The sequence below is a fragment of the Polypterus senegalus genome, chromosome 9 (genome assembly GCF_016835505.1).
Source record: "Polypterus senegalus isolate Bchr_013 chromosome 9, ASM1683550v1, whole genome shotgun sequence".
NCBI classification, from domain to species: domain Eukaryota; kingdom Metazoa; phylum Chordata; class Cladistia; order Polypteriformes; family Polypteridae; genus Polypterus; species Polypterus senegalus.
Genome location: NC_053162.1, coordinates 44,100,371 through 44,116,765, shown reverse-complemented (window position 1 = coordinate 44,116,765; position 16,395 = coordinate 44,100,371). Strand labels below are relative to the sequence as shown.

The window sequence follows — 16,395 nt, the reverse complement described above, 5'->3', positions numbered from 1 at the left end:
ATAGGATTTTAATTCAGCACACTGTACTTGAAAGGTAACAGAATTCAGGAGGCACAATACCTGCATCTCACTTCTGACAGCCTGGCTGATCTCATCTATGAGTTTCTTTAGCCTGCAGTGCACAATGCCAGCACTTGGGGTCAGTCTTCCCATTTCATAGAGGCTGGGAAGAAGCTGCAGAGGAAAACATTTCATAGCAGTAGAGTAACATGCTTGTCACTGGTATGAAGTTGCTTAACAAAACTCATCTTTTTTAAAAAGCAGGCATGTATTTCCACAAATATGTTACCAGGATCATGGAACGCTATATTAAAAAAAATCTACAGCTCCAAGAATGGTTTACACTCACTGTCATGGAAGCCCTGGCATTACACAACACTTCTTCAGCAAGCAGAATGTCTTCTTGGACCTCTTTCACAGAGAAGCTCTGAAGTGGCTTCACTTTGTCTTCAAGTTTGGCGCACATGCGTTTCACCAGCTGCAAAGACAGTCTACCATCACTTGTAAAGTTTCAAAAAGTCTCCTCATGTACATTTTTTTTACCAATGCTTTACCTGAAGGGGAATACAAGACAGAAATATCTAGAAATATAGATGTAAAGTATCCTATATGATAAAAGATTACAGCAAACTACTGAAAGTAAAAACGTCACATGCTTCACGACTCACACCCTGAATAAATGTGACCATAACTCTGTTACCTATATTTGTCCCTCAAGAAGAAAAAAAAAACTGTATACCTCAATGAGCACAAAGCTTGAAACCTAAATGTTCTCAAATTAATTTCTACAATGACTGCTAACTCCCTGAATTACTTACTCTCAAGTTACCTCACATCTTTGTCCCACAAAATTTAAAATTAACGACAATTTTAAAAATGGCATTGTGAAAGACCCTGCTATTTTAATGATGACTTCAAACATTTTAATGTAAAAGTGGACTTCATTTTGTTAACTGTAAGAAAATAAATATTCATATTTTAAGTGAAGATATTAACGAAAGGTTCAAGGAAAGTTTTCAAATGCTATTGACAATATTAAGTACACTGATTTTTTTCCAGAAACCAACATGAGAGTAGTGAACTTTGAGACTATTTAGACAAGAGCCTTGGGATAGTCTCATCAAAGACCTTTTAAAATGCAGTTTGTGCTGCAGGTAATCAGACGGGGTGTACCTGACGTTTACCCAGACTCATACCCTGCAACTGCATTGACCTTTATCTAATCATTGTCAAACTGATATGCAAAATTTCACAATCCAAGTAAACAGTTGCAGCTATGCTTTTAAAGGTGTTTTGAAAATGCAAAAAAAATCTATATGAAAGCACAAAAATGAAGGGAATGTGCAACTTACCACAGAAAGCATTCCAATCAGGAAGCAATTTTCTGTTTAAAGTTTTATCTATTTCTTAAACAAAAATTCTTTCTATTTGAAACTGCACTGTACCTGCTCTGAGGTGCTTGTCATTATTCCTTGCTGAAGCCGAAAGGCTCGCTCAGAGACTGCTGTTTGTCTCTGGTTGTTCCTTTGAAGCCATGCTTGCATCTAAGAAGTAATAAAGGCACTCGTTACAACTAATATATAATAAATAATACATAATATTCCCTGAGATCCCAAAAACATTCCAGGACTTATTTATGTTTCTCACAAAGTTTTATCACCTTCTGCACAGCTTCCTCTGTCTTTTCAGGGTTGTTGCGATATGCTTGAGACACATCATTTATTGGGATAGGCATACACTTCAGAGAATAGTTTCTGATGGAACACAGACATACTGTACATGCATGCTGAGCATACAAAAAACATTTCTAAGTAGATAAAACAATTTTAGACCTTGTATATATAAATCAATGAACCTACCTTTCCAGGGCATGAGCAACATCAAGGAAGCCTGCAGCTGTTGTGTTATTCCTATCCCAGATCACTGTTCTGCCCAAAAGAAGAAGAAGCAAAAATATGTTGAATGAGCGATGCAGGCGCCTACTGCCTGAGCAAAAATATTCACCGATATATTTTGCATATATAAATTTAAATGGGCAACCAAATATTTTTAACTCAAGACCATGACAACAAAAGTAGGCCTACACCCCTATTTTAAACTTTGTATTGTATTGCATTGCATTATTATTCCCTGTGCATGTCAGGTCATATTATTGTTTCCTTATCAGAATGACATGTGATGCTTTAGTATATGTAAGGTATACTATATACTCTACAGTATATTATTGTTTTAGCAAAGTACACCAAGGACACTGGATACTACTTTTTTAATATAGAGCACAAATAAAATACTTGTAACACCTAATCTAACAAAAGCAACTTTGACCACAGAGGAAACAACAAGACACCCTCTGTAGCAACTTTACGGTTTTAATGGAGGCAAGGTAAGAGATAATAAAGCAGAAGTGAGAAAATAATAAAGCTCTTATTGGCCAGATAGGGTTATTGGTTACAACTGAAGTCCACTGCATTGCCATGTTGTTACAGTTATATTATTACCCTAGTGTGGTGTTGACCTGCAAGGCTTTGGCCAGCATCTTGGCGCCCATGTCTCCCATGTAGTTACCACTGATGTCAATCTTGGTCAGGCTATTGTTACTTCCTAAGGCAGTGATTAGGACATTGGTGCCAGTCTTCAACCTGGACTCAGCCACAGACAATGATTCTAAGGGCTACAGACAACATGGTAAAAGTAAACCGTGAGTTACACAAAGAACACTCTCCACCCCCAGTCATTCACCCACATGTACTTAGACACAAATTGTTTAATACAAAAGCAATATTTATTTCATTGTGACAGAACATATGACTATTTGAAGTAAATTTTATAGACTTTTAATTCATAATGCTCTTATTATTATAGATACTCTAATATTAACAATTCACCCTTTCTGACCTTTTTCTAGAAACATGATATACAGCTTTCTTTCAGCAAACTACTAGGTGGTTGACCTTATTACTGAATATAATATTTTTAGATATCTTTGCATACAGTACGATAAAGACAGTCTTGATTATGACTCAATCTAAACTGCCCTGAGATTAGCTCAGTAGGGGTTGCTTAAGGCACAGGCAGAAATGTAACACCTGCACGTATGCACCTTATAGGAAATTTCAGTGTCAGTGAGGCAGGGATGAGGTTGTATTTAACTTTGGATGAAAGGGGAGTTACACAGGAAGTGGGAATTAACTTTACAAACTATGAGTGAGTTATGCCAACTGATTCTGCTCTTGAACTTAACTGACAATGTTTGTATTTTGACATATCCTTCCATAAATCCGTAAATGCTGATATTCTGCATCATCAAAGCTTCACATTCTGCCATTCACCACAGGAGCAAGAACACTGCTTGACTAAAATCTTTACCACCCAGAAGAACAGGCAGGAGAGGTAGGTGGAAGGAGCAGTGTGAGAGTTTTATAGGGATCCTTTAAGGCACCCTTGTTTCGCTGGATAGAAATTACACAATAGTTCATACACAGATAACAAGGAAAAAAAATATATATTTATATATATATATATTTTTTTTTAACAAACTGGTTTAACACAATTGTTTGTTGATGAAACACAAAGAGAAGGCATTAAATGAAACCAATCCACAGAAATAAAATAAAAGTGAGGAATAATCTACTGACTATTATCAATAAGCTGCATATGGCAGACATATTTACAAAGCTTCCATGATTCTCTTGCCTACAAATACTACAGTTTAGAATATGATAAACACAATGCCTATATTACAGCACCCCAGCCCTGTTAATATTAGTCAGACTCATATTCCAAAGCTGACCTTTCTGAAATTATTCATGCTTAGAAAAGAGACCTACACACTCTTCCTCTTGAATTAGCTGGACAATTCGGTGAAGAACATCTGCCAGGGCCCTAAAATTTAAAAAAAAAAAGGTAATTAATAAAGTATAACTGCAAAATGCTTTTACACAAGCACTTTTCAGTTACAACCAAAGTTAAAATTTAGTTTGGAGCAGAAACTGAATAAATTACCTACAGTCTACAATTCACAGGTAATGTATGAAACAGGCTTTAAGTAACTAACCAAAATGTCACTAGCAGGTATTTTATTGGTGAAAACTTCATTTCAAATTCTACACTTAAAACAAAAAAAACTTGCATTTTGTAAACAATAAGTGCTCTCCTGGAATCTCTCCATACCAGAAATAAAGCACAAAATCATTACATTTAAAAATATCAATTGAAATAACAGAAAATACAAAATATGTGTAAATATGGGTAAATATATAAATATATGGGTAAATTAAAAGTGCAAAGAAAAGAACTAAACCAAATCAAACACTAACTACCTCCAAGCCTATAATACACTTGGTTTGACATTAACTGCTGTGATGACTCATTCACCTGAAAACCAACAAAACACTACTAAAGACACTTTTTCCTTCCCATCTTTCATTGTTTTCTCATTCTTTCACTCTCTCTGGTATGACATTGACCTCTTCCAAATACCAGTAGCCTGAAGTGATGATAATCATTATCCATAGGTCACTTGGCTAGAACACCCTATAGCCTTTTCTGTGTCCCTACAACCCAAAACATGTCTAGTTCAAAAAAGGGTGGGCACTTTCATGTGGTCTCTATACTGCTCATTTCATTAACTCGGCAACACTGACCGACTCCTTCCAGTCAGGGAGAATGTGCTAATCCCTAGCAGTCAAACAAGAAAATGTTTATTCCCTGTACTACCTATTTTTATCTATAAAACCTTGTCCATTTTTGACCTCCATATTACAAAAATGAAAAAGCAGTGCTAGAGAAAGTCTAAAGGAGAGCAATTAGACTGATTCCAGGACAGCATGGCTTGAGCTATAAGGAGAAATTGAAGAAGTTGAACCTTTTCGCTTTAGGAAATGGATACTAAGCAATAATACGATGCAGAAGTTCAAAATTATTAAGCAAATCAGTATTGTGGATTTTATAATGTACTTTAAATTATTTCTTCAACAAGAAAACAAGAACATAGATGGAAACTGTTTAAGGATAAAATTCTGTATAAAGTTAAAAACATTTTTTGAGACAGAATCATAGATAAATGGAATAGGTTACCAAGTACATCAGTAAACAGTAGTGCTTTGGGGACCTCAAACTGAAGCTACCCTCTAGCATTCTGAGACCTGCTTTCCTATCCTTTCTGGGTGCCTCTCTGTCTCACCACATTCTGGAATCTCTGAAGAATTCAACTCTGGAAAAACCAGACATGTCAGAATTTGCTACCTTTTGCAGCTCCTGCTCCTGATGCTCTGTCACTGTCAGTATGGTATTCTCTTTCTTACAGTAGATTACAGCAGAACAGCCCATAGTCTTCTTGGTTGTACCCTTGTCTTTAATGAATACTACTTCACATTGTTTTTAATACTACAAATGGAAAAGTGTTAAAAGTGCCAGCTGTACTCCTAAAATCAAGCACTAATTGGTGAATGGATTTCATTTTACCATGCTTTTCCTTAAAATCACAAAATATAAAATTTGTTTGTGTGTCACTTCTCTGGTACAAATTATATTGTGCTGAACATGGATCTAGCGCATGAAAGTGTACTACAACTTAATCTCATCACCTTTACCTACATATGAAGGCTCATAGATACTGGAAAGAATGTCAAAACGTCTACCATTAAACTTTAATACTTATGCACTTCATAATAAAGCTCCATCATATTTTGTAGTCAGAAACACTAGTGTATATGTGAACTTAAAGAAAGGTGGGGTTACAGATCACCGCTAAGCCGTTCAAAACCAGACTCACTTAGACTTCATCCCAAAATTCTTTCCAAGAGAGAGATGGCGGATGGACTGACTTCTTCCAATGGACAGAACCAAGGTCACCATGTCACTATCAAATCCTGCATAAGGCACAAAACAGGGTAAGTGATATAAATAAATAAGGGACTGCCACTAAAGCCAAATTAGTTCATGTACTTAAATCATTGTAATAAAAGCTCCTTGATAACTTGACAAGCCAATATAAATGAATTTAAACTTCTTGGTTATTTAAATCAACTAAACTGTTAACCCAAAAGATATAAGTGATTTGACTAACTTTCATTTAAATCACAGAATATGAGATTATCTCTATAGAAATTGTAGTTTTCATACAGAGAAGCTAAGAATCATTGATCTTTTGTAAAATGTACGACCTATTACTGGATCAAGAAGAATATAGGTTTTTATATGCACAATATCATAATGGTGTATTACTACAGGACATTTTGTGCATTAATGTACTTATAATTTATGAAACTACTGTAGCTTAACTGCCTGAAAGTGACTGTTGTTGAAAAGATCACCGCCACAATAAACAGCAAGGGCATTCTAGAAAGATTTTGTGGTCTTCATGCTGATGCACAAATAAACAAGTCAAATGCGTACATGTTAAAAGTAATGACGGCTCAACAACGGATGCACTGAATAATTTGCATTGAGCCCAAATTAATCTCTTATCAGTCATAACGTTCTATATCAATGGGAGACAATACATTATACATAGTGATTTTGTTATTATTCTGTGAGAGAGCTCTTGGAGGCTACACGATCATCTTAGAATAGTGTTAGATATATGCAACTCTAGGCTACTGAAAATGGAACGTAGATCAGAAATTGACATGACAATCAAGAACACATTCTCACCTACCATTATCTGACAAGTCTAAGCTCCCAATGGCATTGGCCTCAAATATGTGATCTTGGATGACTTGTGCACCAGGTGACCTCAACTACGAAAAAAACAAGAAAAAAAATACACTGGGAAGCACTATAGTACTACCTCATATCACCAAAGCATGTCCTTTCACTTATACCTTTAAAAAATAATATATATCCAAAGTCTGAGACACTGCAATCAAGTCACAGAGTAGAAAAGAATACCTGAACTCAGACACAACATACAGCGGGTTGGAAAATGGATACAGCATTCAAATGAAACAATAAATAAAATTGCAAGCACCTTCAAGTGAGGGCAATATCTTTTCAGTTTTATTATGGTACAGTTCACAAGATTGCTGGATAATAATATATAGTCAAAGTAGTTAAACAAGAAAATAAAGGAATTCAATTTTTAAAAACATTTTTAAAGATACGAGGGACATTCAAAAAAATTCCCACATTTTTTTTTTAACTCTATTAAAAATTTCAAAAACAAATGACATCACTTTTCTACATAGTCACCTTTGTTTGCGATGCAATTTTCCCAGCATTGTACCAGCTTTTTAATGCCCAATTACTACTCCTCCTGCTGTCACCATTTCCAACAATAAATATAAAAGTGTGGAAACTTTTTGAACGTGCCTCGTAAAAATAACAGTCTTACAGTTCACATATTTCATTTTGAAAGGAACTCCATTATTCTAACCTATTAAATACTTACCTGTACTATTTAGAATGAGAAAAGTATAACATCTGAAAAATGTAGTTTAAATAATAAAGGCATAATTTGAAGAATACACTTCAATGTACTGCAAAATCCTAGTTGCTAGTACATGCAAGAGCATATTGACATATTCAGCTGGCATTCTGAAATGTGTTTTTAAGTGACAATATAATTTTAGTTCTTCATAAAGTTTTTGAAATCAACCATGTACAATGCAGCATGTGCTATTAGTGAAAATAGACTATTTGAATAAATGGTTTTCTTTCCTGCTTTCAGAAAAAAGAAGTCCTGTATATTAAGTAATTGGTCACATACACCAGCTTGCTACTTAAAATATTTATAGTCTGCAATTAGGAATAACTGACTAAATAATATCAAGGTTAGAGTTTAAAAGGTTTAGATATAGCTAATGAAAACTGGGGAAGTCGGGAAATCAAGATGACCTCAGTAAAACAACTGTCAATTCTGTGGTCCGTATGTCTATATATATATATATATATATATATATATATATATATATATATATATATATATATATATATATATATATATTAGCAGCTGGAGATCCACAAAGGGAGAAAAAAGTAATCACGTATCATAAAGTAGTTTTTATTCCTGAGCTTTCAGCCCCTAACAGAAGCCTTCATCAGAGGATAATGCTTAGACATACAAGAATCAAAGGCAATATATAGCAAAATTAGGTGGGGGGAGCTGGGTCATCATATATATATATATATATATATATATATATATATATATATATATATATATATATATATATATATATATATATATATATATACAGATAGATATATTTATATATACAGTATATGCAGTATAAGTTGAAGACAGAGGTTCTGCTGGTTTTTCTCATAGCCCTTACCTCACAGTAGCTTAGATCCAGTTCCAAATCTGACAGATATCTGTTGCTGGCCAGACTTTGAAGCAATATTCTGTTAAATGAAAAGATGATTGATTCGCAGGTGAATTTAAACATCCAAAAGAGTTCATGGAACTAATAATAATAGTTTTTGTTACTTTAATAGAGTTAAATCTATGATTAGTTTAGAAAGATGCCACACTTGTGGTCTTTTACAGACTGCGACATTAAGCCTTCTGGTATAGTTGTTAAGTCTTTGAGTCAGTCAATATATATTAGAACATTAGAAAAATCTAGACAAGGCCTAGACAAGTTCTTAAAATCTTATTGTCCAACATGCTGCTTGGTAGCTTATTCCAAATGTCTATGGTTCTCTGTGTAAAGAAAAGCTTCCTAATGTTTGTGCAAAACATACCCTTAACAAGTTTCCAACTGTGTCTCCTTGTTCTTGATAAACTCATTTTAAAATAACAGTCTTGATCCACTGTACTAATTCCCTTCATAATTTTACACACATCAATGGTGTCACCTCTTAATCTTCTTTTGCTTAAACTGAAAAGGCTCAGCTCTTTTAATCCTTCTTCATAATTCATCCCCTGTAGCCCAATAAATGAGCCTAGGCGCGCTTCTCTGGACCTTTTCTAGCACTGTTATGTTCTTTTTGTAGTCTGGAGACTAAAACTGCACACAGTTATCTAGATGAGGTCTAACCAATGCATTATAAAGCTTGAGCATAACCTCCTTGAACTTGTACTCTATACACCGTGCTATATAATCTAACCCATTAGCCTTCCTAATGGATTTTCTGACCACTGTGAGGAAGTTGATTGCATAGAGTCCACTGTTACTCCTAAATCCTTCTCATAAGGTGTACTCTCGATTTTCAGACTTCGCATTGTACATTCAAACCTAACATTTTTACTTCCTATATATAATACTTTACATTTACTGACATTAAACTTCATTTGTGACAAATCTGCCAAAGCTTGTATGTTGTCCATGTCACTCTGTAATGATTTAATGGACCCAGATTATCTGCCAATCCACCTTTCTTGGTATCATCTGCAAACATAACCAGTTTTTTACTTAAATTTCAATCAAAATCATTTATATATATTAAAAACAGCAGTGGCCCTAGCGCTGACCACTGTGGAACACCACTCTTAACACCAGCCAATTCTGATAAAGGTCCTCGCACCATCACCCTCTGCTTCCTGTTTCTGAGCCAATTCTGCATCCACCTAAAAATATCACCCTAAACTCCCAATTCTTTTCAGTTTGATGTGGCACCTTATGAAATGCTTTCCAAAAGTCCAGATAAATAATATCATAAGCTCCTCTTTGATCACACTCTTTTGTTGCTTCCTCATAGAATTTCAGCATATTAGTAAAACAAGATCTCCCTCTTCCAATCCCATGCTAACTGTTCAGTAAAGCTCCTGTACTTGCCATGTGCTGCTCAATCGTATAATTAATAATTCCTACCATTAATATTCCTGTGTTGCATGTTACCCTTACTGGCCTGTAGTTGCTTGGATCTGCCTGGTTACCCTTTTATATAATTGGATAATATTTGCCATTTTCCAGTCCTTCAAAATTTCTACAGTTTGAAAATCAATCAGTACCTCCTTAGTAGTCCCATTTACCGCTGGGAGGTTATCTTCCTCGTCACTTCTGAAGACCTCAGAAAAATGCTAATTTAGAGCATTCGCTATTTCACTGTCTGTATTTTTTAATTCCCCTTTATTATTCCTGATCCACTTAACCTCCTCCTTGACTTTTACTACTAAAATACTGAAACAATCTCTTAGAGTCATCTTTTATCTTATCTGCTATATTCTTTTCCAACTGTTTTTTAGCCTCCCTAATAGCCTTCTTAATGGTTGCCCTCATGTTCTCATATGCCCTACAATTCACACTGGAGTTATTAATCTTAAATGTCTTATACATCTGCTTTTTTCCTTTGCAGCTTCCTTTTTAACTTTTTATTAACCAACTTCAGAGTTTTTTTAATTTCATATTAATTCCAAATTTAGGTATGTACCTGTCCTTCATTACATGTAAAACATTTTTAAAAATATTCCCCTGCTCCTCAAATGCCTCCACACTTAAAACCTTATCCCAGTCAATTCTCCTTCGACATTTCCGCATTTGCTCATAATTTGCCATACCAAAGTTAAACTTAACAGTTTTAGTCCTTGCCTCCACACTCTTACAAAACACTGAAATTGTATTATATTATGGTCACTAGACCCTAGTGGTTCAGTCACCTCTACACCCTCAATTCAATCCTGAATATTACAAAATACTAAATCTATATAGTCTTCACGCTGTATTGGTGCTTTAACATACTGTGTTGAAAAATAGTCATTTACTACTTCAAAAAAAACTCTGCTCTTGTGCTCCGCTATTTATAAGGTTATCCCAGTTAATATTCAGATAGTTAAAGTCACCCATGACTATAATAGTCAGTCAGTCATTCTCTGACACACTATATCCTAACACAGGGTCACAGGGTTCTGCTGGAGCCAATCCCAGCCAACACAGGGCACAAGGCAGGAACAAATCCCTGGCCTGGGTACCAGCCCACCACAGATGCCTATAACATGTCCTGTAAATTTTCCTTTTTAATATTATTAAAAAGATGTGTCTTAAATTACTGTCTGTATTGGGCGGTCTATAACACACTCCTAAAATAATGCCTCCTTCCCTAATACTTTCCAGGCTAAGCAAATGTCCTCATTAAGATAGGGCTGCTCGTGCAACTGAAGATGACTTGTGTTTAAAATCTGTTTGACATAAACAGCAACCCCACCTGCTTTTCTGTTCCGTCTGTCCTTCCTAAAAAATGTGTATCCCTCTATGTTATACTCACCCCCATCATTGTTATTTAACCAGGTTTCCGTTATTGCTATAATATCATAATTATGCTCCTCTACATACAACTCACTTGTATTATTTTTGATGCTTCTGGCATTAAGGCAAGCTATTTTTAATATATTAGTCCTTTTACTTTTACATTTAAAGATTGGGTTTGAACTTACATTACTATGCATTTTTATTTTTACACTGTTTGTTCCTCCATGTTTAATTATAAACCTGGACTGTCCTAAACTCCCTGAACCCCCAATTCCCTAGTTTAAACAACCCTCGACTAACCTACTCATACACCTATCCAACATATTGGTGCCCTTCTGGTTCAGATGTAACCCATCACATCGCGACTGTATATATAAATGAGAGATAATAATGTGTCTCATTATTTTGAAGGAATAGGCAATTAAAATAGCAGTTTAATTTACCAGAGAGGAAGTTATCAGAATCAAATCATTATCATCAACTGCATTAAGCTATAAAGATCAATACACACTATTACTGCTCAAGAAAGGAAGAAAGGAAGGAACTTACCGGAGGGCCTCAGAAGGAATCTTTGTGCCAGAAAAACCCATGAACTTGAGTTCCTTACACCCACAGAAGAAGTCTTTAAGAGACTCAGGTATATCTCGTGCCTTTCTAAGATTAGAACAAGAGCACTGAATAAACATCACTATCTCCTGTAGCCACATAATTGTGCTAAGAAACCATTTGAGACAGAACTTACTTATGGGAGTAAATATTCTTAGAAACGTTCAGATATGAGAGTTTGGAGCAGCATCCCACAGACAAAGCTACAAACAACTAAAAGAATATATGGTTTTGTTAGGGTAAAACAATCTGGTTGACTTTAGGAAAGTCCTAATTGTTAATGTCCACTGCCTTTGAAACATACAAGTACTAGTTATCAAAATGAGTCATCCAATGACCATGTTTATGAACTGCTTAAATGTTATACACAGACTTCACTGACATTTTCTGACAGTCTACATTAGTTTTTATTAACTGGCTTTATACAAAAGTGAAAACTGTGTATTGTTTTTTATTATGAACGTCATCACTCTATTTTTTGATCTACTTTTGAGCCAAGTCAGATTCTGTAAAAGGACATCTGAATGCTTTGGTACAGATTAAATGACTGGTTTGTTTGGCTTTTATGAAGTGGTTACAGTTCAAAATGGATGCATGGATCTTTATTAACTGGTTATCTTGTAATGTATTAGCTTTTTATTGACTAGTGTAGAACTATTACATAATAGAACTAATACATGCCAATGACTTAAATTGACTTCAAGAAAGGATAAAAATGTAATTTTTATTACATTTATTACTTTTATATTTCATTAGTTTTAATGAGTAATTTTAGAATATGTCAAATTATCTTCATTGATATTCATGATCTCACTTAGAATTAATATTCTGACCTTATTTAGCAGCAAAAGGATTTATCTTTACTGAATGAAAATCCTGCTTGGTACAGTTAACTGGTTGAAATTAATTGAAAGGTTTTTAGCAACTTATGTAATGCCTGATCAGTTAATATATACTTACAGGAGGAAGAGGACAATCAGTTGCAGAAAGATCCAGATGGGTCAGTATATTTGAGCAAGATAAAAACAAAAATAAATCCTTGGAAAAGAAAAGAATAAATCATTAGCAAACCCTCTGTCTTTTTTTGAGCTAAAGTGTTTTGCCAAGGTTGAAAGTCAGGAGTCTATATGTAAAAGATGTCACATTCAAATAAATGTTTCAACATTTGCAGCAATGCAATATACGATCAGATGCTGCTTCCTCTGAAACCAATATAAAATTTATTTGTCATGCATGATCAAGTACAATTTCAACAATTAAGAATCTATGTAGAAGATATTCAAAATCCGATTTGAAGGGCACATTCATCTTTGTGTACATGGCAAATGGGAAAGGAAACAAGGATAAATTCTGAATCAAGCAGTTTACATGTTAACAATAGAAAAAACCACGTGTCAATAACCAAAAGAAGTCTCATTTTGTCTTCTGTTGTATGAAAATGCACCTTCTGCTTGCCGATCTGGTGCTAAGCCTATACATTTGATACTTAGGGCCTGTTATTCTCTCACTTGTATGTGCAAATTATGGTTGTACTGTGTTTTTGAAAGTTGCAAGTCTAAATCTGGGAGAATAACCTTAATGATTGAAAGAAAAAAAAAAAAAAACAGTGATTAATTTTAAATTTCCAGACAAGAAACTCTCAATCGGCTGGAAAAAGGGGATGTTTCTGTAATACAGTATTGAACATGTTAACAAACTATAGATTTTAAAGGACAAATAGGATATTTCATTTTGTTATTCTTAAATAAATTCTTTAATAAGGCTGAAATATTGAAAAAATCAAGGTAATGTCTTTAGGTCACTTACCAGCAGGCAGAAAAACAGAAATGCTAATTAATATGAATTAATCTTCACTACATAAAAAAAAAATATTCCAAATGTCTAAATTAATATCAGGACTTCAGAGGATCAGCTATGATAGAAGACTGAGGGAGATGAGCCATAAGACATACTACTTTACAGACAAAGCACTATGGAGGTGACATTAGAAACCATTTAAAAATATAAAGGAAATTTACAATTCTACAGAGTAGTGTAAAATTTTATAATAATAAGTTTAGCATTTTATAGAGTAGATGTCAGCTGTTCCTTTAAAACAAGAACACAGGGAAACTGGTTAAGAGTAAATTTTGCACAAACAAGCTGGAAAGTATTTCTTCATCTATAGAAACATGAATTTACTTTAAATATTGAGTTTGAACTGTTAAATTTCAACTTGATAATATCATGAAATCACAGAATAGGAACTGATACCAATGTGGAATTGGTATTTATGCGGTTTATTGGCCTAAATGTCTTGTTTGCATCAATCTTCCCTGAACTTCGTTAATACTTGAGCTGACTGTATGCTATTCATCAGCTGTGGTTTATTGTAATATGGCCACATGAAATTCACTATAATGTCAATGAATATAATTTAGTGATGCCGGTACTTCTTCTCTCCTACTGAACAGTGAACCTGAATTTTATTTAGGCACTGTGAAGGATTTATACCAAAGCATGGGTAGGGTTTTTTTGCCCTTTTTTCCTGTGATTTTTTATTTCAGTCCAGGTTTGTCTTATTTCTCAGCATAGTTAATGCAGCCTACCCTTTAACACATAGATTCAATATAGTTAACTCAGTTCTCTATTCATTACATAACTTGATCCCGTAGCAGCTTTTCATTAGAAAATGATACATGGGTAACATATAAGGTTAACAAATCCCCTTAAAGAAAGCACTATCTCCATTATTTAGTATTAAGACTTACATTGGCTTCTTCAGTAGAGAGTAGTCCTGGATTGCCAGACAAATCAAGATAACGCAGTGAGTTTGAGAATGATTTGTTTGTTGTGAGAGCCTGACCTAGAGCATTCAGTCCTAAAAGAAAACAAAATGAGAAACCTTATTATTGCTTTATCATACACGAATTATAAAAAAGATGCTGGTATCTACAACAGAAAAGAGTACTTCTGCTGAAATACAGGAAAAGAAAATCAGCCAAAGAAGAGTCATAATCAGCTCTGTATGCCTCACCTTTGGGACTCAGATTGCATCTGGAGAAAGATATATGAGCTAGTCCGCTGGTAAGATTTTCAAATTCCTGGCACAAAGTCGCAGCACCTTTGATAAACAGACAAAACATGATTATTGAAGCCACTAGAAAAAGTAAACGTATAAAAAACACCATGGTTTCTCATTCTGCCACTTAGCTTGTTGACTTTACGTCAATGAATTTGGCACCATTCAGTCACCTTCATTCACAAACATTCTAATCTGGCACTCACCAAATAATTTCAAACTCTTCCTGATAATTAACAAACATGTTACTTCAACAGTGTTTCTATACAAAACTTCTCAAGAAGTAACGGTATCACTATTTTCCATCCATTCCTAAAAATGCCTTTCAGCGTCTCACCAGTCTCAGCAAATTAGCCTTGTTCACTTATCCATAATTGACTTTATGCTCTCTCTTTTTTTCTGTTAACTTGAATTTCAGAATCTTATTTACTGAATTTAATAACCGTATGTACCATTCTAATATATGTGTCCATTCCTTTTCAAAATAGTCCCCATCTAAGTTCTTAAGCATCTGTCTACTGTAAATTTAGCCACAGCTTACTATGTGTAAAATTCAGGAATCATTTGCCCACTATGTAAAGTCTGCATGTCTCCACAGTTCAGTTATTTCTTTTTTTCTGATCATCAAAAACACTCAATCAAGGCACACAAGTACATAATTCCTGCAATTGTACTGATTCACATAGCATGTTATTAAATGATTTCTGACCCACCTCTGTCTTCTATCTGATTACCAGCTAAGGTAACCATGTGTAAAGCTGAACAAGTATGCTCCCTCAATGCTTGAGCCATCTTCAAGGCAAAATCCCTGCAAAAAAAAACCTTTAGAGTTTAGCCTGTCTGTATTGTCCAAAAGTTCTTGTGCCAGGAAGTCTTGTCCAAGTAATGTATCCCCTGAAGACCTGCCATCATTTAAAAACCTACTAAAATCAGAATATGACACACGAAAGCAGACTTGGTACAGGTGCAATTCTATAACAGCCATAGATGACAGAATTTAAAATTAAAGCTTGTTAAATTTTCAGCTAAATTGACCCGTATATAGTAAGATGACCATTGAATATTTATTTCAGTAGAAAGTTTTGTTTTCCAAAACCAGAAATATATAAAAGATATGAGTTGTCATTGGCTACTTAAACAGTGCACACTATATGAAACTTTGAGTATACTGTATGCTGTAATGACTGCACTATGTAAACATTTGGTGAAGTCCTTTTTAGCAATGCACTGCACAATTTTCTCCTGAAAGGAAAAAACTAGTTAGATCACTTGACTCAAAAGTTAAACAAGAATACAATGGCTAAACCGAGCAGTTGACCTGAAACCTCTATTTTTTCAACCAACAACCTCCAGATCCCAGAGAACTGGGATGACATGGTTTTGGTGGCTTCACATTCTTTACCCTCTAGACTACACAGTTTTAAACCAGAGAAAACTTGATTCTGAACCAGAAACACCTTTTGGTGGTGTAGCCAAGTACACTGAAGTGTTGGACTATAAAACACAACTCTGCCAAATGATGTTCATCATGGCATTACTACTATATATAAAATTGTGTGTACTTCTTGTTTATTTACATTGGAGAGAGTACCATAT

General features: G+C 34.5%; 1 protein-coding gene across 2 annotated transcripts in view; it reads right to left on the bottom strand.

Annotated features, from left to right (window-relative positions):
* carmil2 (capping protein regulator and myosin 1 linker 2) overlaps nt 1–16,395 on the bottom strand; it is a 118,711-nt gene that overhangs the window by 56,600 nt on the left and 45,716 nt on the right. For both annotated transcript variants that reach the window (XM_039763036.1, XM_039763037.1), the window contains exons 11-26: nt 15,513–15,607; nt 14,755–14,841; nt 14,489–14,598; nt 12,699–12,776; nt 11,875–11,951; nt 11,682–11,786; nt 8,277–8,346; nt 6,659–6,740; nt 5,774–5,870; nt 3,828–3,882; nt 2,499–2,671; nt 1,860–1,928; nt 1,661–1,754; nt 1,446–1,544; nt 350–478; nt 61–174 (exon numbers count right to left, since the gene is read on the bottom strand). In XM_039763036.1, coding sequence (XP_039618970.1) covers nt 61–174; nt 350–478; nt 1,446–1,544; nt 1,661–1,754; nt 1,860–1,928; nt 2,499–2,671; nt 3,828–3,882; nt 5,774–5,870; nt 6,659–6,740; nt 8,277–8,346; nt 11,682–11,786; nt 11,875–11,951; nt 12,699–12,776; nt 14,489–14,598; nt 14,755–14,841; nt 15,513–15,607 — 1,534 coding nt within the window. The remainder of the gene's footprint in view (nt 1–60; nt 175–349; nt 479–1,445; nt 1,545–1,660; nt 1,755–1,859; nt 1,929–2,498; nt 2,672–3,827; nt 3,883–5,773; nt 5,871–6,658; nt 6,741–8,276; nt 8,347–11,681; nt 11,787–11,874; nt 11,952–12,698; nt 12,777–14,488; nt 14,599–14,754; nt 14,842–15,512; nt 15,608–16,395) is intronic.